Source organism: Ranitomeya imitator, chromosome 5 (genome assembly GCF_032444005.1).
Source record: "Ranitomeya imitator isolate aRanImi1 chromosome 5, aRanImi1.pri, whole genome shotgun sequence".
In the NCBI taxonomy this organism is placed as follows: domain Eukaryota; kingdom Metazoa; phylum Chordata; class Amphibia; order Anura; family Dendrobatidae; genus Ranitomeya; species Ranitomeya imitator.
This window is the reverse complement of record NC_091286.1, coordinates 315,601,052-315,622,694: the sequence shown is the minus strand read 5'-3', so window position 1 is coordinate 315,622,694 and position 21,643 is coordinate 315,601,052. Positions and strand designations below refer to the sequence as shown.

General features: G+C 44.2%; 1 protein-coding gene across 2 annotated transcripts in view; it reads right to left on the bottom strand.

The window, feature by feature from the left end:
- Positions 1 to 210: 210 nt before the first annotated feature.
- Positions 211 to 21,643, bottom strand: part of PNISR (PNN interacting serine and arginine rich protein) — a 38,392-nt gene continuing 16,959 nt past the window's right edge. For both annotated transcript variants that reach the window (XM_069726325.1, XM_069726326.1), the window contains exons 3-12: positions 20,485 to 20,673; positions 19,500 to 19,732; positions 19,217 to 19,397; positions 16,246 to 16,433; positions 15,911 to 16,090; positions 13,191 to 13,290; positions 12,646 to 12,699; positions 11,513 to 11,680; positions 715 to 1,750; positions 211 to 568 (exon numbers count right to left, since the gene is read on the bottom strand). In XM_069726325.1, coding sequence (XP_069582426.1) covers positions 538 to 568; positions 715 to 1,750; positions 11,513 to 11,680; positions 12,646 to 12,699; positions 13,191 to 13,290; positions 15,911 to 16,090; positions 16,246 to 16,433; positions 19,217 to 19,397; positions 19,500 to 19,732; positions 20,485 to 20,673 — 2,360 coding nt within the window. In that variant the 3' untranslated portion in view covers positions 211 to 537. The remainder of the gene's footprint in view (positions 569 to 714; positions 1,751 to 11,512; positions 11,681 to 12,645; positions 12,700 to 13,190; positions 13,291 to 15,910; positions 16,091 to 16,245; positions 16,434 to 19,216; positions 19,398 to 19,499; positions 19,733 to 20,484; positions 20,674 to 21,643) is intronic.

The following is a 21,643-nucleotide window of genomic DNA, read 5'->3' as shown; positions in this document are numbered from 1 at the left end:
AGTTTCTGAAATAAAATCAGCCATGGTTTCTAATCCCAGACAATCTCCTAGACTGAATTATTTCAAACAGCTCCAACTATAAAATAGTAAACTTCGGTGACACTGCATATACCACCTCAAAGCCTCTAAATGCATGGATTTGTGGGATGAGTAGTCACCTTCTTCTATTTCAATATAAGCAGAGTGAAAGTTACAAAATGGTAATGGCAATTTTTCTTTAAGAAAAAATAAGCACAAAGCTTTATTAACATCACAAGACAGATTACTGTGTTGAGAACATTACAGCTAAAAATAAAATACTCATTCCTAATATGTTGAAAATATACCATACAAAGTAATTTTAGGATTTCTTTTACTTCCAGGAGCAAGAAAATGGAAAATATATACACATATTTAAAAAGTAGAGAATAGGGAAATGGAAAAGGAAAGAAAGAACTCATTTTTTCACACCTACGTAGCCGTAATGTGCCTCTAGAATGAGACAAGCCTTTAAAACTCATGGAATTTTTAAAAATGAATGTCATGGTCCGAGAGCCATCAGCGCTTACGACGAACAGGAGTGGACGATCTGTAAAACAAAAATGAGCACAGTATGAGTATAAAGTACAATTCAATAAAGCTTTTTGGAAACTTCTGGTAAAGAGAGGAAAAAATCCCATAACACAAAAAAATTACATTCATTATATTACACAATAGATTGAAAAAGTGTACTACCTTGATCGGGTCTTAGACTTGTGTTTGCGGCTTGCCTTCTTACCAGACCTTTGAGATTTCTCCACAGAACGTGAGCGGCTGCGCTTCAATTTCTTAGATTTTTTATCCTTGTAAACAACCGGAGATTCTGAGCTGCTTCTTCCACTAGATGAGGCTCGTTTCTTACTTTCCTTGGTAGAGCCTTTTTTACCATCTTGCCTAGAATCCTGCCGAGACATCTTTGAGGAGGAAGACTCACTGCGGGAGAATGTCCTCTCACTTTCTCTCCTACTCTTCATTTTCTCCTCTTCCTGAATTATATACCTAAACTTCTCTTCCTTCTTTTGCTTTTCTTTTTTCCTGTCCTTTTCTGACTCTCTTCGCTTCCTATCCACTTCCACACTTCTGCTCCTCGCCTTCTCTCTTTCTCGGCTACCGCCTCTATGCTTGTGTCTGTTCCTGCTGGAGCTCCTATGATGAGCATCACTTTTACGCCGTTCTCTGCTTCTGCTACGGCCGTGTGTGTCCTTGGAGCGAATTGCCCTTTTCTCTCTGCTGAGACTCCGATCTCTACGCCAATCCCTCTCAATGCTATTCTTACTGGACCTTCTACGTTCAATAACTTTCTCCCTGCTTTTGCTCCTTTCCCTCCGACTCTTGCGTGTTGGACTCTTACTTCGGCTACGTCTGGTTTTACGCGTTGGAGACACACTATGACTACGTCTCTTTTTCCTCTTAGGTAAAGATGGAGAGGAACTAGGGCTGCTAGAGGAGCTAGAGCTGTACACACTACTGCTGCTGCTACTACTACTGCGATCTTTACTGCTACTGCTGCTACTACTGCTACTAGTTGAGCTCCTAGACTTACTAACAGCTGGCCTTTCCTTAATCTCTTTACCGATGTCAATTAAAGGTAATGTCTCACTATTCACTTTTTTCTTTTCAATCTCTAAATCCCCCTCAATTTTTCTTTTTTCATGTACTTCCAAATTGTTAGGAAGATCTGTAACAGGCTCAATTACTTCATTATTGCGCGCCTCCTTTTGTAGTTTTTCCTCTGAAAGCAAAGAACAAATTGGTATATTTAGGTAACATGGCCAACCAATCAGCTGCATTCTGGCGCATTTACATAGTTACATAGTTATTAAGGTTGAAGGAAGACTATATGTCCATCTAGTTCAACCCATAGCCTAACCTAACATGTTGATCCAGAGGAAGGCAAAAAAACCCCATGTGCAAAGAGTAAGCTCCACATTGGGGAAAAAAATTCCTTCCCGACTCCACATACGGCAATCAGACTAGTTCCCTGGATCAACGCCCTATCAAGGAATCTAGTGTATATACCCTGTAACATTATACTTTTCCAGAAAGGTATCCAGTCCCCTCTTAAATTTAAGTACCGTATATACTCGAGTATAAGCCGACCCGAGTATAAGCCGACCCCCCTAATTTTGCCACAAAAAACTGGGAAAACTTATTGACTCGAGTATAAGCCTAGGGTGGAAATGCAGCATTTACCGGTGAATTTCAAAAATAAAAATAGATCATTATTTCCCCATAGCTGTGCCATATAGTGCTCTACACCATTCATATTTCCCCATAGCTGTGCCCCATATAGTGCTCTGCACCGTTCATTGTGCCCCCTAGCTGTGCCTTATACGGTGCTCTGCACCGTTCATTGTGCCCCCTAGCTGTGCCATATACGGTGCTCTGCACCGTTCATTGTGCCCCCTAGCTGTGCCTTATACGGTGCTCTGCACCGTTCATTGTGCCCCCTAGCTGTGCCTTATACGGTGCTCTGCACCGTTCATTGTGCCCCCTAGCTGTGCCATATACGGTGCTCTGCACCGTTCATTGTGCCCCCTAGCTGTGCCTTATACGGTGCTCTGCACCGTTCATTGTGCCCCCTAGCTGTGCCTTATACGGTGCTCTGCACCGTTCATTGTGCCCCCTAGCTGTGCCTTATACGGTGCTCTGCACCGTTCATTGTGCCCCCTAGCTGTGCCTTATACGGTGCTCTGCACCGTTCATTGTGCCCCCTAGCTGTGCCTTATACGGTGCTCTGCACCGTTCACTGTGCCCCATAGATGTGCCTTATACGGTGCTCTGCACCGTTCATTGTGCCCCCTAGCTGTGCCTTATACGGTGCTCTGCACCGTTCATTGTGCCCCCTAGCTGTGCCATATACGGTGCTCTGCACCGTTCATTGTGCCCCCTAGCTGTGCCTTATACGGTGCTCTGCACCGTTCATTGTGCCCCCTAGCTGTGCCTTATACGGTGCTCTGCACCGTTCATTGTGCCCCCTAGCTGTGCCTTATACGGTGCTCTGCACCGTTCATTGTGCCCCCTAGCTGTGCCTTATACGGTGCTCTGCACCGTTCATTGTGCCCCCTAGCTGTGCCTTATACGGTGCTCTGCACCGTTCACTGTGCCCCATAGATGTGCCTTATACGGTGCTCTGCACCGTTCATTGTGCCCCCTTAGCTGTGCCTTATACGGTGCTCTGCACCGTTCATTGTGCCCCCTAGCTGTGCCTTATACGGTGCTCTGCACCGTTCATTGTGCCCCATAGATGTGCCATATACGGTGCTCTGCACCGTTCACTGTGCCCCCTAGCTGTGCCATATACGGTGCTCTGCACCGTTCACTGTGCCCCATAGATGTGCCTTATACGGTGCTCTGCACCGTTCATTGTGCCCCCTAGCTGTGCCTTATACGGTGCTCTGCACCGTTCACTGTGCCCCATAGATGTGCCTTATACGGTGCTCTGCACCGTTCATTGTGCCCCCTAGCTGTGCCTTATACGGTGCTCTGCACCGTTCATTGTGCCCCCTAGCTGTGCCTTATACGGTGCTCTGCACCGTTCATTGTGCCCCATAGATGTGCCATATACGGTGCCCTGCACCGTTCACTGTGCCCCATAGATGTGCCTTATACGGTGCTCTGCACCGTTCACTGTGCCCCATAGATGCTCCACATTAATCTGTGCTGCCGCTGCTACTGCTGCAATAAAAAAAAAAAAAACACATACTCACCTCCCTTGATTGCAGCTCCCAGCGTCTCGTTCCGGCGCCTCCATCTTCCCGGCGTCTCTGCTCTGACTGATCAGGCAGAGGGCGCCGCGCACACTATATGCGTCATCGCGCCCTCTGCCTGATCAGTCAGAGAGCGCAGACGCCGGGAAGATGGAGGCGCCGGCCGGGAAGATGGAGCGGCGCCCGGCGGCTGGAACGAGGACAGGTGAATATAACATACTCACCTAGTCCTGGCGATCCTCGCGCTGTCCCCTCCTGTCTTCGGCGCTGCAGCTTCTTTCTCTATCAGCGGTCACCGGCACCGCTGATTAGAGAAATGAATAAGCGGCTCCGCCCCTATGGGAGGTGGAGCCGCTTATTCATATCTCTAATGAGCGGTCCCACGTGACCGCTGAAGAGAGGAAGAAGCTGCAGCGCCGAAGCCCGTGGGACGGCAGGGACAGCGCGAGGATCGCTGGGACTAGGTAAGTATACCCCAGCGCCCTCAGCCCCTCACCTGCCGACCCCACCGCTACCGTGACTCGAGTATAAGCCGAGGGGGGCACTTTCAGCCCTAAAATTTGGGCTGAAAATCTCGGCTTATACTCGAGTATATACGGTAATGAATCACTCATTACAACATCATACGGCAGAGAGTTCCATAGTCTCACTGCTCTTACAGTAAAGAATCCGCGTCTGTTATTATGCTTAAACCTTATTTCCTCCAACCGCAGAGGATGCCCCCTTGTCCCTGTTTCAGGTCTATGATTAAAAAGATCATCAGAAAGGTCTTTGTACTGTCCCCTCATATATTTATACATTAAAATAAGATCACCCCTTAGTCTTCGTTTTTCCAAACTAAATAGCCCCAAGTGTAATAACCTATCTTGGTATTGCAGACCCCCCAGTCCTCTAATAACCTTGGTCGCTCTTCTCTGCACCCGCTCCAGTTCAGCTATGTCTTTCTTAAACACCGGAGACCAGAACTGTGCACAGTATTCTAAGTGTGGTCGAACTAGTGACTTGTATAGAGGTAAAATTATGTTCTCCTCATGAGCATCTATGCCTCTTTTAATGCATCCCATTATTTTATTTGCCTTTGTAGCAGCTGCCTGACACTGGCCACTGAATTTAAGTTTGTCATCCACCCATACACCCAGGTCTTTTTCATTGACGGTTTTGCCCAGAGTTTTAGAATTAAGCACATAATTATACATCTTATTACTTCTACCCAAGTGCATGACCTTACATTTATCCCCATTAAAGCTCATTTGCCATTTATCAGCCCAAGCTTCTAGTTTACATAAATCATCCTGTAATATAAAATTGTCCTCCTCTGTATTGATTACCCTGCAGAGTTTAGTGTCATCTGCAAATATTGAAATTCTACTCTGAATGCCCCCTACAAGGTCATTAATAAATATGTTAAAAAGAAGAGGGCCCAATACTGACCCCTGTGGTACCCCACTGCTAACCGCTACCCAGTCCGAGTGTGCTCCATTAATAACCACCCTTTGTTTCCTATCCCTGAGCCAGCTCTCAACCCACTTGCACATATTTTCCCCTATCCCCATTATTCTCATTTTATGTATCAACCTTTTGTGTGGCACCGTATCAAAAGCTTTTGAAAAGTCCATATACACTACATCCACTGGGTTCCCTTGGTCCAATCTGGAACTTACCTCTTCATAGAAACTGATCAAATTAGTCTGACATGAACGGTCCCTAGTAAACCCGTGCTGATACTGGGTCATGAGGTTATTCCTCTTCAGATACTCCAGTATAGCATCCCTTAGAATGCCCTCCAGTATTTTACCCACAGTAGAGGTTAAGCTTACTGGCCTATAATTTCCGAGTTCAGTTTTTGTCCCCTTTTTGAATATTGGCACCACATTTGCTATACGCCAGTCCTGTGGCACAGACCCTGTTATTATGGAGTCTTTAAAGATTAAAAATAATGGTCTATCAATGACTGTACTTAATTCCTGCAGTACTCGAGGGTGTATCCCATCCGGGCCCGGAGTTTTGTCAATTTTAGTGATTTTTAGACGCCGCCGCACTTCCTGCTGGGTTAAGCAGGTGACATTTAATTGGGAATTTTTATCACTAGTCATTTTGTCTGCCATGGGATTTTCTTGTGTAAATACTGATGAAAAAAAGTCATTTAGCATATTGGCTTTTTCCTCATCCTCATCCACCATCTCACCCAGACTATTTTTAAGGGGGCCAACACTATCATTTTTTAGTTTCTTACTATTTATGTAGTTAAAGAATATTTTAGGATTATTTTTACTCTCTCTGGCAATGAGTCTCTCTGTCTCAATCTTTGCTGCCTTGATTTGCTTTTTACAGAATTTATTTAATTTTCTGTATTTATTTAATGCCTCCTCACTACCTACTTCCTTTAATTCTCTAAATGCTTTCTTTTTGTCACTTATTGCGCCCCTTACAGCTCTATTTAGCCATATTGGTTTCCTCCTATTTCTAGTATGTTTATTCCCATACGGTATATACTGTGCACAGGTCCTATCCAGGATGCTAATAAACGTCTCCCATTTTCTTTGTGTATTTTTGTGTCTCAGGATATCGTCCCAGTTAATTGCACCAAGATCCTCTCTCATCCGTTGGAAATTTGCCCTCCTGAAGTTTAGTGTCCTTGTAACCCCTCTACTACACATCTTTTTAAAGGATACTTGAAAACTTATTATTTTGTGATCGCTATTTCCCAAGTGACCCCCAACCCTTATATTTGATATGCGGTCTGGCCTGTTGGTTAATATTAGGTCTAGCAGTGCCCCCCTTCTTGTTGGGTCCTGAACCAGTTGTGAAAGGTAATTGTCTCTCATAATTGTCAAAAACTGATTACCTTTGCTGGAACTGCAGGTTTCTATTCCCCAATCTATTTCAGGGTAGTTGAAGTCCCCCATAATAATGACTTCTCCTTGAGTCGCAGCTTCATCTATTTGCTTTACGAGGATATTCTCCATTGCTTCCATTATTTTTGGAGATTTATAACAAACCCCTATCAGTAATTTATTATTTTTCCCCCTCCCCTTATCTCCACCCACAGGGATTCTACATTTTCATTAAATTCACCTATATTATCGCGCAGGATGGGTTTTAAGGACGATTTTACATATAGACACACCCCTCCCCCTCGCTTATCTGTACGGTCATTTCTGAACAGGCTGTAGCCCTGCAAGTTAACAGCCCAGTCATGGCTCTCATCCAGCCACGTTTCAGATATCCCCACCATGTCATAATTATGCTCCAACAACATTAGTTCTAATTCGTCCATTTTGTTGGCGAGGCTTCTGGCATTAGTATACATGCACTTTATGTTCCTCTCTGTACTTCTATTTCTTAAATTATTAACTGTTCTGACCCCAACCCCCATGCCACCGCCACCCCCAACTTCCTTATTTGTGCCCAGGTCTCTGTCTGCACTATCTTCCCCTCCTATAAAATGAATACCCTCCCCCCCAATTCCTAGTTTAAACACTCCTCCAACCTTCTAGCCATTCTCTCCCCCAGCACAGCTGCACCCTCCCCATTGAGGTGCAGCCCGTCCCTAGCGTAGAGCCTGTAGCCAACTGAGAAGTCGGCCCAGTTCTGCAGGAACCCAAACCCCTCTTTCCTACACCAATTCTTGAGCCACTTATTAACCTCCCTAATCTCCCGTTGCCTCTCTGGCGTGGCACGTGGTACCGGCAGTATTTCGGAAAATACCACGTTGGAGGTCCTTGCTTTCAGCTTGCAGCCTAATTCCCTGAAATCATCTTTAAGGACCTTCCACCTACCTCTAACTTTGTCATTAGTGCCAATGTGCACCATGACCGCTGGGTCCTCACCAGCCCCTCCCAATAATCTGTCCACCCGATCAGCGATGTGTCGGACTCGAGCGCCAGGTAGGCAGCACACCGTTCGACGATCCTTGTCTTTGTGACAGATTGCCCTATCTGTTCCCCTAATAATTGAGTCCCCCACTACCAGCACCTGTCTGGCCTGCCCTGCTCTCCTATTTCCCTCCTTACTGGAGCAGTCACTCCTCCGGCTTTCAGAGGACATGCCTGGCTGCAGCAGTGCTACCCCTGTACTGGCACCCCCCTCATCTGTCAACTTAGCAAACTTATTGGGGTGTTCCAGATCAGGACTAGCCTCCCTGGCACTCTTCCCTCTACCCCGCTTCCTAACTGTCACCCAGCTTGCTACTTCATTGTCCTGCAGCTCCATCCCACCATCACCCCCCTCATCTGTCCCATTGAGCGTCTGCTCCGTGAGCAGAAGACTCCTCTCCATATTGTCTATGGATCTCAGTGTTGCCAGCTGCACATTTAGAGTCAGAATCTGGGTTTCCAAATGCACAACGTGCTCACATCTCGCACAGCAGTATGCACCCTCGATCGGCTGCTCAAGGACTGCATACATGTGGCAAGATGTGCACTGGATGGCATTAACAATCGTGGAGCACATTTCCTAATGGGGATTGCACCAGACAGAACAGTTCAATTAAAAAAAAAAAAATAAATAAATACAAAGTATTAATAAAAATCAGACAGCAATTCCTCCCCTGGAAACTCCCTGAATCCAAAGTCACTGAATCACAAGTCACACTTACCGCCGTCCACACTTACGCTCAGGACACACTCAGCTCGCTCACACTCGCTCTGCTGAAGATTTATAGATTTTTTTTTTTTTTTTCTAGTTCCCCTCAACAGCAATCAACCTTGCTGTTCAAATGCACTTCCAAAAAGGACTTGAGCCCCAAGCAGCTGCCCCTTATAAACCCTTAACTATGAGCCCCCACCCTAAGTTAACCCTTATGAATATACCTACCCCCAATTCAGCAACTCACACCAATTCACACAGGTATTTGTTAAAGGCTTTCCAAATACCTCTTCACTGAATCACAAGTCACACTTACCGCCGTCCACACTTACGCTCAGGACACACTCAGCTCGCTCACACTCGCTCTGCTGAAGATTTATAGATTTTTTTTTTTTTCTAGTTCCCCTCAACAGCAATCAACCTTGCTGTTCAAATGCACTTCCAAAAAGGAACCCCTTAATGCTATGGCAAATTTCAGTTTTTGCGCTTCCATTTTTTTCCTCCCCTTCTTCCCAGAGACTTCACACTTATTTTTCAAGTTGTGCTTTTGCATTTTTGAATGGCACAATTCATTTTACCACATAGTGTACAGTCATGGACAAAAATTGAGAATGAGACAAATATTAATTTTTCCAAAGTCTACTGCTTCATTTTTTCTAATGGCAATTTGCATATACTCCTGAATGTCAGAGTGATCAGCTTAACAGCAATTACTGTACTTGCAAAGTCAATATTTGCCCAGAAAATGAACTTTAACCCCCAAAACACATTTCAACATCATTGCAGTGCTACCTTAAAAGGAGCAGCTAATATCGTTTTAGTGATTGATCCATTAACACAGGTGTGGGTGTTGATGAGGACAGGGCTGGCGATCAATCAGTCATGATTAAGTAAGAATGACATCACTGGACACTTTAAAAGGAAGCTGGTGCTTGGTATCATTGTTTCTCTTCAGTTAACCATGGTTATCTCTAAAGAAACACGTGCAGCCATCATTGCACTGCACAAAAATGGCCTAACAGGGAAGAGTATCGCAGCTACAAAGATTGCACCTCAGTCAACAATCTATCGCATCATCAAGAACTTCAAGGAGAGAGCTTCCATTGTTGTCAAAAAGGCTCTAGGGCACCCAAGAAAGACCAGCAAGCGCCAGGACCGTATCTTAAAACTGTTTCAGCTGCGGGGTCGGACTACCAGCAGTGCCGAGCTTGCTCAGGAATGGCAGCAGGCTGGTGTGAGTGCTTCTGCACGCACTGTGAGGCGGAGACTCTTTGAGCAAGGCCTGGTTTCAAGGAGGGCAGCAAAGAAGCCACTTCTCTCCAGAAAAAACATCAGGGACCGACTGATATTCTGCAAAAGGTATAGGGAGTGGACTGCTGAGGACTGGGGCAAAGTCATTTTCTCTGATGAATCCCCTTTTCCATTGTTTGGGACATCTGGAAAACAGCTTATTCGGAGAAGAAGAGGTGAGCGCTACCACCAGTCTTGTCTCATGCCAACTGTAAAGCATCCTGAAACCATTCATGTGTGGGGTTGCTTCTCAGCCAAGGGAATCGTCTCACAGTCTTGCCTAAAAACACAGCCATGAATAAAGAATGGTACCAGAATGTCCTCCAAGAGCAACTTCTCCCAACCGTTTAAGAGCAGTTTGGCGCCCAACAATGCCTTTTCCAGCATGATGGAGCACCTTGCCATAAAGCAAAGGTGATAACTAAATGGCTCATGGAACAAAACATAGAGATTTTGGACCCATGGCCTGGAAACTCCCCAGATCTTAATCCCATTGAGAACTTGTGGTCAATCATCAAGAGACGGGTGGACGAACAAAAACCAACAAATTCTGGCAAAATGCAAGCATTGATTATGCAAGAATGGACTATCAGTCAGGATTTGGTCCAGAAGTTGATTGAGAGCATGCCAGGGAGAATTGCAGAGGTCTTGAAGAAGGGTCAACACTGCAAATATTGACTTGCTGCATTAACTCATTCTAACTGTCAATATAACCTATTGGTACTCACAATATGATTGCAATTATATTTCTCTATGTGATATAAACATCAGACAAACACTAATAAAAACCAGAGGGCAGTAGATCATGTGAAAATATAATTTTGGTGTCATTCTCCAAAATTTTGGCCATGACTGTACTGTAAAAGTAAAAAAAAAAAAAGAAGCAAATTTTGACATTTTTCGGTAGTTGTTTTTACGGTGTATATTCTATGGTAAAAATGACCATGCATATCGATTCTACTCATCAATTCGATTATGGTGATACCCAACATGTCAAGTTTTTTATAATTATTAAAGTGGTAAAAAAAAAAAAAATAAATCCGAAGCTTTTGTGACCATTCCACTGGCATCCAGTTCTGGCTCGAAAACTGACAAAATCTGCTGCATTTTTATGTAAAAGTGTGTGTGTGTGTGTGTGTGTGTGTGTGTGTGTGTGTGTGTGTGTGTGTGTGTGTGTGTGTGTGTGTGTGTGAAACTATCCTTCAAGGATCATGAACAGTCAATTTGCAAGAATACATAAGAGAACAACCAGGACAGATGTAGTGTAAGCTCTAGAAAGAAATTCAGTGGCGCATTGTACAGAAAGAACTTATTATATAATATTATGCCTGCTTGAAAAACGAAAAATTGTTCTTTGGTTACAGACAATAAAAGCCAAAACTTCACATGGTGGATGTAGGCGTATTGTTGCCTGGAACAAAGACATTTAGTCTTGTGATATTTTAAAATAACATTTAAATAGAGTTAAAATAACCCATAGAAAATAAAACGACTAATACTCACCCCCCAGAATGGTGCCATTCCCTGCTGTCCATGATCACTGCAACCAATAAGCAGCCGCCCATCAGCTGCAGTCTTTACCATTTCATCAGAGTGGATGTCCGCACTGACTGAGTACTGATGAGCTGCAGCCCATCGGTGGCAGCTGATTACTGGGTCATGTGACTGCTGTCGCCGAAGACAAGTGACCCAGCAGGAATAGCATAACTAACATCGCAGGAATGGCGCCATTGCAGGAGCAGTGCACAAATGGTTTTATTTTCTATAGGGCCCAGAAATTATTAAGGTTATGCAGGGGTTGTCTAATAGTGGAAAGCTTCTTTATACTTCCCTACAGGATACAAGACCATGAGTGCCATTGCCTCCATGACAAAACTCTACACCTGAAGCCATATCACTGGCCCTACCTTCGAGTTGTCTCTCAAGTATCTGCTGCTCTCTTTCCTTCCGCTTAAATGCGTCTATCTTTTGTCGTATCCTGTGCCGGAGTTCCTCTTCATCAGTATCAGAAGATTCAGAGCCTCTGTCGCTCCTCTCATCTTCACTTTCAGCTGACCCATAACCACCCAGTCCACCTGCGTACATAAATCACAATCCGTCATGCAGCAATAGGAATTTATCCACTACATTTAGGTTTCAATTTACAATACACGTGAAGACAACAAGAACTATCATTGACCGAAATGAAACCTCAGGGGCACAGATTTACATACATAATTTGATGGTCAACTAAAAAAAAGATCCAAGTTCACTAGATTTCCCCTTTAAATTTGTTTACCATGTAAGTTCTACATGACCCTAGGACCTAATTATTTCCTGAATTTATATGGCAATCTTTATAACCAATATACATTGTGATATCCAGCTAAACTCAAACCTTTGATTTTAGAAACTAGGTAAAGTGGAGTAAATGCCTTACACATAAATAGCTATTTTTTATACACTGTCTATAGGAACAGCTAACTTAACCAAAGCTTTGGAAATGAGCTATAAAAAACAATATTAACCTCACCGATCTTCTGCCGGTCTCCCTTTACTGCCACCTCACTGGTCCAATACAAGCAGTAACTATCACAGTCCCGGTGACGGGAGGTCATTGCTGCAGAAGCAGAGACCAGTGGGGGACCCGGCAGCATCAGGACCTGAGCACTGAGGGATCGGTAAAATGAATATTGCCGTTTTTAAAATCAATATCCAACATTTAAAAAAAAAAAAGAAGATGCTTTTGACTGACAAATATTAAACAGAATCTAGCATTTGAGAGACCAAACTTATTTCATTTGCAACAATACTTTTTTTTCTTATTTGACAAAACATATCCAGCATGTTGTATACAACGTGACACTGATGTAGGAGGAACTGCTCATTAAGGAATCACAAACTTCCAGATCTGTCATTGTATAGTTTTAAGGACTTGCTGAAAACGCATGGATTTGTAGCAGTCTTCTGTGCCACGGAATACACTGGACAGGTTTTATTTCGGACCATGCACACTAGATACCCCCAACTAACCCGTCTGTGAGCAGTGGAACGTACTTACCGAGTCCAGTAAGGGAAGCCAGTGCACTGGACTGTGCCAGCTGCCTTGCAGGAGCTTTGTATCACATCAACAACAGGAACAACATGTTAACACACATAGCCACGACTGCAAAGTCATGAGCTTCTATGCAAAATTTATTACTAGTGCTGCTATTTGGGGGGAGAGAAGAAAGGTTAAAATACAAAATCCATTAGAAAACATGCAGTCTTTCTTTGCAAAACAGCCAAATGAATGGGAGACGGGGGTGGGGAATAAAATCTAAAATATAAACATATGGGGCTTTAGATACAGAAAGGGTATATTTCACATAGCAAAATGTGAGACCGACGCGCTTCAGAATTTTCACTTATATTCGTCACTTCTAGATCTCACTTTTGAATTATAATTCACTACACAAAACTTTGACGTTGGAGACAGAAATATCTGGCTTAGGGCTCGCTACATTTATGAGTTCTGCTTTAGAGGTACAAGTAACTGAAAGCCTCACTCATCCACATCACACTAGATAAGCAGCCATGCATTCAGGAGACAACCGGAACATCTACCTTTAGTTGCTTTACGATGAGTCTCTCTAGCCACATTGTAAATTTCTTCATTTGTGACATCTAATAGAATCTCCGTTAGCAGCGTTTTTGTCATCACCATCTAGATGGCAAAGAAACAAGGTTTAGGCGGTTACAAGCCCACGATCATGGGTCCCCTATAGCTCTAAATACCTACGGGGCTGTCCAGGATGAATATATTGATGACCTAGACACAGTGTAGGGAATCTGATCAGCCGATATCTGTTCTGGCCCAGATGTAAGCAATGTACGGAGGCATTGTCTAGTGACCACTGCTGATCTAATGAGAGGTGAAGTGCGCATGCTCCGAGGCCGCAGAGTCACAATGATGCACACTGACTCAGCGGCCCCAGAGCATGCGCTCATAGGATATGAAGCTGGGACATACACCCAGATACAGTGCGCATGTCTGGAAAGCTGAGGGTCATTGCAGGACCTGCCGGGAGACAGTGGTGATGTGAAGGGGAGGAATTATGATGTGATGAGCACGGAGAATTTAAAAAAGGAATCCGACTGACTGGAAAGCTAGAGATCCCACCACTACGACTGAAACAGGAGGTATGTGGGGCAATCAAAGTATAAAAAGTGATTTTTGCTATAAATACTGGGATCCGTCGAAGCGCAAGAGGAGCGAAACGGCTGTCGTCCAGAATGTATCTCATGAGTACCTTCCTGCTGGCATGTTTTAACCAAGAGTACCAATAAAGGACGTTTTAATAAGTACAGGTGAGTGCAACCAGTTTTCTTCTATGGACACTATAAATACTGGGACGTTTTGCTTGAGAAACACATTAGTGATGCAATTTGCATCACCAACAAGACATTGGGGGCAGCTTAATAGCAAAAAGGATGTGACAGGTTCCCTTTAACAGCAGTGACTGAAGCCATGCTCTGAACACAGATATTAAAAGCGGTTGTCCTTTGTAAAATATAACACTTCGGCCACGTTCACATGTTCAGTATTTGGTGAGTTTTTTTTACCTCAGTATGTGTAAGCCAAAACCAGGAGAGAACAGTCAAAGGAAAAGTATAACAGAAATACGACACCACTTCTGTATTTATCACCCACTCCTGGTTTTGGCTTCAGATACTGAGGTAAAATACTGACCAAATACTGAGCGTGTGAACGCGGCCTCCTACACACGTCCAGTGGTGTTGGCACTGGTTCCCCCGGGGATCGTGTCACATTGTTAGACCAATCAACACTGGCTTCGGACAAATCGCATACACCTGGGTAAAGCTACTTTCACACTAGTGTCGGCCCGTCGCAGTGCGTCGGGCCGACGTACCGACGCATCCTGTGCCAACGCAGCACAACGGGGGCAGCGGATGCATTATTACAACGCATCCGCTGCCCCATTGTGAGTTGCGGGGAGGAGGGGGCGGACCAGCCGCGCATGCGCGGTCGAAAATGGCGGACACAACGCACCAAAAAACGTTACAAGCAAATTTTTGGTGCCGACGGTCCGCCACAACACGACGCAACCGTCGCACGACGGTTGCGACGTGTGGCAATGCGTCACTAATACAAGCCTATGGAGAAAAAAAACCATCCTGCAAACAACTTTGCAGGATGCGTTTTTTCTGCATAACGCCGCACTGCGACGTGCGTCGTACGACGCTAGTGTGAAAGTAGCCTAAGACAGAGCTGGCGCTCTCTAATTTACTGCGGACGTATGTGACATTAAAACAAATTAATAAATACTGAAAGCCATAATGAAAAAAAAAAAAATCAAAACATCAGAATTTCAGTTTTTTAGACATTCCACTTCTTTATCCCCTTAACCCCCAGAGCTTTTTTCATTTTCATTTTTCGCTCCCCTCTTTCCCCGAGCCATAACTTTTTTATTTTTCCGTCAATATGGCCATGTGAGGGCTTATTTTGTGCGGAACGAGTTGTACTTTTGAACGACACCATTGGTTTTAGAGAACAGGAAAAAAAAATTCCAAGCGCGGTGAAATTGCAAAAACAGTGCAATCTCACACTTGTTTTTTGTTTGGCTTTTTTGTTAGGTTCATAAAACTGATCTGCCATTATGATTCTCCAGGTCATTACGAGTTCATAGACACCTAACATGACTAGGTTATTTTTCATCTAAGTGGTAAAAAATAAATAAATCCAACCTTTGCCAAAAAAAAATAATTAAAAATTGTGCAATTTTCCGATACCATTTTTCGTGATCTCGGGTTGGGTGAGAGGTTATTTTTTGCGTACTGAGCTGATGTTTTTAATTATGCCATTTCGGTGCAGATACAATCTTTTCATCGCCCATTATTGCATTGTAACGCAATGTCACGGCGACCAAAAAAAAAGTAATTCTGGTGTTTTTTTCCTTGCTACCCCCCCCCCTCCCCCATTTTCAACTAGACTGAATGTTAAAATGAAAGGGGTCGGTAAAAACTACAAACCGTTCTGTAAAAAAACAAGCTTTCATACAACTGGGAAAGGTTTTTTTTTTGGAGGAGAGTGAAAAACTAAAGTGCAAACACTAAAAATAGTCTGCTCCCTAAGGACGGGGAGAACGGACATGTGAAGCTTGCATGAAGTCTGCACTGAAAACAGTCACAGCATCTCTCGATAACATGAGGCCGGTTACCATTCCCTCCTTGGTGGGACAGTGTTATTAAATTGCAAGATCAGAGCCAAAACAAAATATATTTGTTCCTTATATGGCTATTGCATAACTAAAATAAATATTTACCATTTGAAATGCCCTCTCCTCTTCAGTTATTTCTGGCTCGCTATGCTCTTCTTGCGTCGGTGGAGAAGGACTACGGCTGGGTTTTGGACTAACTTTGTCCTCTTCATGTTCATCATCTTCTTCATCTTCCTCATCATCATTATCATCATCATCATCATCTTCCTCCTCTTCATCGCTGTCCTAAAAAAAAAAATAGTAAAAAAAAATATTTACATAAGCAATTTCTGTATAATAGAGTAAATTGAGAACTTTAAGTGCAACCAGACTTGTCAATCATATACGGTAGAAATCCTAACCAGTTGCATTTTGCGTGGTCAGCAATTGGTCATACGTACAAACTTGCTTTTTTGCGGCAAACGTGGACCATCACCCTCCTCCTCGGTTTCCTGCTCCTTTATTTCCTTTTTCATTTGTGAGCGCTGCTGTTCCATTCTCTCACGTTCCAACTTCTTCTGCTTTTCTCTTTCCATCTTCTCTAAACCCTCACGAATCCATGCAGGCAAAGTCCTACGTTTAACTGCGTCTGCAAGGAAAAAAAATTACGTTTTATTCCCCCAATATCAATCATAGCTCGGAGGCTTAGAAATCTAAAATAAATAAGGCTGTCAAAAGCAGTTGCCAAAAGTGCTCACTGCTCCATCGATCCCCCACTGAAAAGCTCACGTCGGAGGTTCCTGCTACCTGGTTACATCTTGTAGTGCTTTCATGACAGGTCACACATGCTCAGTGGATACCTGCTATTTTTCCTGCTAAATATGGAGAAAAGGTTGCACCACAAAATGAGCTGATGGATCAATGTATATATAAGTAATAGAAAAAAGGGGACTGCATGGAAATAAACAAGGGAAAGAGAAAAGACCTCAGCACACAAGGTGCGCACACCTAATGGATAATTGGAAATACCAACATTTTATTGACAAACAAAACACACAGAGTAAAACATTTAAAAACATGGACACAACAATACAACAGCCCTGTATCCACTTGGGCCTGACATTATATATATATATATATATATATATATATATATATATATATATATATATATATATATATATATATATATATATATATATATATATATATGTGTATATATATATATGTGTATATATATATATATAGATGGGACAATCAAAGGATATCAACCAAAGCCGCCAGACAACACTGTCTAGGCAAAATAATCACATAAACAAGCTAGAGGCACAAATGTATAAATAACAGCCAAAAGTGGGCATCCCCAAGATGGGTATAGCAACCCAGCATAATAGAAAAAGGGACCCAGTAGGCAAACCCCCTACAGCACGTGCATATGTATAAGAGTTGGTATAATAAGGAGGCGCCTTATTAGATATCAATGGTGGCAAATAGACCAGAGAAGGGCACAGATGGAGAGAAGCACATGGTGGGGTATCCAACTGTAAAGGACTAGAGAGATCCAGCGGCTGGTCAGAGGCAGAGTACAAGTCAGGTGCCGGCAGAGGATGCCATGACCAGCGGCCAGCCCAGGGATTAAGGTGTGTGGAAGCCCCACGCATATGGCTGCCTGTGCAATGTGTGCCCACTACTGTCATAGGAGGACCAGCTCCCCTTCTGACAGCGGGAGTCGGATATCCTTCTTGCCGATAGCAATAAGAGCTCAGCTTTCATTTAAACAACTTTAGTGAAATGAAATCTGCACTGTGATTGGTTGCTATGAGCAATAAAGACATAGAATTGGAGGATTAGAAACCTTCACACAGGGTGGGAGGGACAGACAAGAAGTCCATTTATTAATACAGCACCATGTCTCCTCATCAGCTCTGGCCCTGTGGCCACTAGCGGAGAGCAGTGGCTAATGTTACAGTGCATGGCACAGAGCGCCAGGAGAAGAAGAAGGTGGTTGTGGGATATGCAGTGGTCACATGGCAGTACTGAAGGACCGCCCACTTCACACTGAGCAAAGAAACGGAGGAGCTGGAGCCAGACCAGAAACTATACAGTGTGTATCTGAAGCCATGGACAGGATACATTACAGAGGTTATTAGATTCTGGGATAGTCCCTTTATCAGGAAATCCCGCATAACTGGAGATCTGTAATTAGAAGTATAAGCCCTTTTCCGTCTCTATATCAGCAAAATCTTACCCTATATGTTTATGTATGTTAGCCAATCAGATACACTCACGCACAGGAAAATATCTACAGTATCCAAGTTTTACACACACCACTCATGCTTATAAGGCTATGTGAACACGTTGCAGAAATGTCCACTGCATTCCCGCAACTCCCTGCCATGGGTAAAACGCATGCGCAATTCGCATGCGTTTTCCTGCAAAACACTAGCGGTTTGCAAGCGTTTTTAGCTTGCAGAATGCTAGCGCTTTACAAGCGATTGACAGGCTGGTCACAAGCATAGTGCTTGACAAGTGTGACCAACTTTCTACTACTGATGCTGCCTATGCAGCATCGATAGTAAAAGAGAGAACGTTAAAAATAATAAAAATGGTTATTCTCACCTTCCGACGGCCCCTGATCTCAGCGGTGCTCCTCGTACGTTACGTTCCCAGTGATGCTTTGCGCGAAGGACCTTTGTGACCGCAACATCATCTCAGGTGATTCACGCAATGCATCCCTGGGAACGGAAGCCGCCATGTGCACCGCTGAGAGTATATCCCTATTTTTTATTCTTTTTTTGTTACAGGAATATGGTTCCCAAGGGCCTGGAGGAGAGTCTCCTCTCCTTCAGACCCAGGTACCATCCGCACATGAAGCGCTCACTTTATGCATGGTGGGCATAGCCACATGCGTAAAGTGAGCCTTCAGTGCAATCCTATGGCATCGGAATCACCGCGATTCCGCAGAAATAATGAACATGCTGTGGATTTTACCGCTAGGCGATTCCGCAGCAGGAAAATCCGCAGCATGGGCACAGCAACTGCGGAAACCTATAGGATTTCATGGGAATGCGTTTAAGAGTTTCCGCTGCGACAAAAAACACGGCAGAAACGCATAAAAAACGCAACGTGGGCACACAGCCTAAAGATTCTAAACAACCTAAATCTAAAGAATAGGTCAGGGGGATAGTTACACAAAGGTTAAGTTTGTGAATTCCACACATCATTCATAAGAATCACCTACGTACAGACTAGATCCTGAGCCTGTGACAGTCCCAGCAAGTGACCACGGCATTCAACCACTGGGTACAGAGGTGATGCACCATCACTGAGCTCTGATGCCAAGAAAAGTGACCATTGCAGCTGTTGACTGAAAGCTAGAGCATCAGCAGTGGGTTGCTGGAGGAAAGGAGAGGCTAAAACAAGCACTTATACCTATCTGCAGAGGCTCTTGTTTTGGTGGAATTGGTATAGGTGAACGTTGCCTTTCCCTGAAAGGAGGCCTCTCTCTTTTATTAGTAGAATGCTCAGGTGGTCCTGGAGGTCCAGGTGGTCCTTGCTGCCAATATGGAGGGTGAAAGTTACCTTGAGGAGGACCATAGCCTCCAGAACCGTGCTTTAAAAGAAAAAAATACAGAAGAATACAGTTAAACCTAAAGGTAACATGAGCAATTGATTAAGAAAAAGTAAAACAGAAGTAGAATACAAATATCTTTACCTGGTAATCGTACTGATTGACCGGCGCCATGGGAAAGTTTTCAGGCGGCCCACTGAAGCCATGATTGTTTTGGTTAAACATGTGCCTGTTGTCGTTAGTGAAATCTCCACTATCCTGGCTGTTACTGTCTTCAGATGGTGGAACAATATCCATTGGTCCAGGGGCTGGAGGGATCCATGGTTGCTCTGGGGGAGGGTGGTGAGGTGGTGGTTGGTGGTGCATGCCTCCCCATTCTACACACAAGCAAAAAACGGGAACAATTTCATATCTAGCTACGTGGTGTAATACGGAATACAAAGGGGAGCTGTCACCAAATAACAGCTGACACATGGGAACAGCGGGTGTCAGAGACGGAGAAGGATTTTCCTCTACTATACATATCGTTCTTACTTATAAACGGAGCAATTTCGTTACTGGAAACATTTTAGGGGAATTCAAGCTTTTCTCTCTGAAGCTTACTTTCCCGATTTACAAAAATGCATATAATAGCTTAGTGTTCATATTTCCAAAAGAGCCATTTTAAAGAGGTTGTCCAACCAGATTTAACCCTTTAATGACTGCCGATATGCCTCTCAATGGCGGCAGTTAAGGGGCCTTATTCCTTAGTGCTGAGAAATAAGTGTATAGCGCCCCCCAGCATCAGAAAATCAGTGATCAGCTGAGTCATTCCCCTGCGGCCTTGCACTGTATGCTGCACAGGGAGGCTGGAGCAGAAGAGTCTGGCACAGACTGGGGGCGGCTATGACCGCTCTCTGCCAGACAGGAAAACTCAAGTTGGTGAGTGAGCAGCTCCTCACATAACTAGGTGATACCTAGGACACCATGCAGAGTGCTGATAGGGAGTATATTACAAACTGTCTGCAGAATTCTACATCCTAGATGCACACAAACTATATAGGAGGACCAGACAACCCCTTTAATTAAAAGACAGCTCATTGGCTATAAAGTAGAAAGGTAGTAGTAATGTTAGACCAACATGACTTACCTGGTTGCCACATCTGATTAAAATTGGGATCACCTTGAAAATTATGATTGTTGGGTGCAGGGTCTATTTGTGGAACTGGGGGCAGATCTTGTCCATTGGGCATCACTGGTTGCTGCTCTGCCGCCCCTTGCCCTGTTGTCTCACGTTGTGCAATCCATGCCTGGGCTAATGCTGCCCAATCAATCTGACCTTAGGTTTATAAGAAATAAAAGAAGTGTTCAGTTAAACGCGCTGTATGGCAGTCACCATACTATTTTGTTTGTACAGGTATCAGTATTTGACATACTGGCCAGCCTCTGAAGTCACATGAAGTAAGTCCCTATAGACTAAAGGTACCGTTACACTAAATGACTTACCAACGATCAACGACCAGCGATACGACCTGGCCGTGATCGTTGGTAAGTCGTTGTGTGGTCGCTGGGGAGCTGTCACACATACAGCTCTCTCCAGCGACCAACGATCCGGGGAACGACTTCGGCATCGTTGAAACTGTCTTCAACGATGCCGAAGTCCCCGGGTAACCAGGGTAAACATCGGGTTACTAAGTGCAGGGCCGCGCTTAGTAACCCGATATTTATCCTGGTTACCATTAAAGTAAAAAAACAAAAACACTACATACTCACATTCCGATGTCTGTCACGTCCCCCGCCGTCAGCTTCCCGAACTGACTGTGTGTTAGCGCCGGCCGTAAAGCAGAGCACAGCGGTGATGTCACCGCTGTGCTCTGCTTTACGCCGGCACTGACAGTCAGTGCAGGGAAGCTGATGGCGGGGGACGTGACAGACATCGGAATGGGAGTATGTACTGGTTTTTTTTTTTAACTTTTACAATGGTAACCAGGGTAAATATCGGGTTACTAAGCGCGACCCTGCGCTTAGTAACCCGATATTTACTCTGGTTACAAGTGAACACATCGCTGGATCAGCGTCACACACGCCGATCCAGCGATGACAGCGGGTGATGAGCGACCAAAAAAAAGATCCTGATCATTCCCCAACGACCAACGATCTCCCAGTAGGAGCATGATCGTTGGTCGCTGTCAAATAACGAGATCGTTAGCGGGATGGTTGCTACGTCACAAAAAGCGTGACGTTGCAACGATATCGTTAACGAAATCGTTATGTGTGAAGGTACCTGTTGGTTTGTGTACAGACGGTAG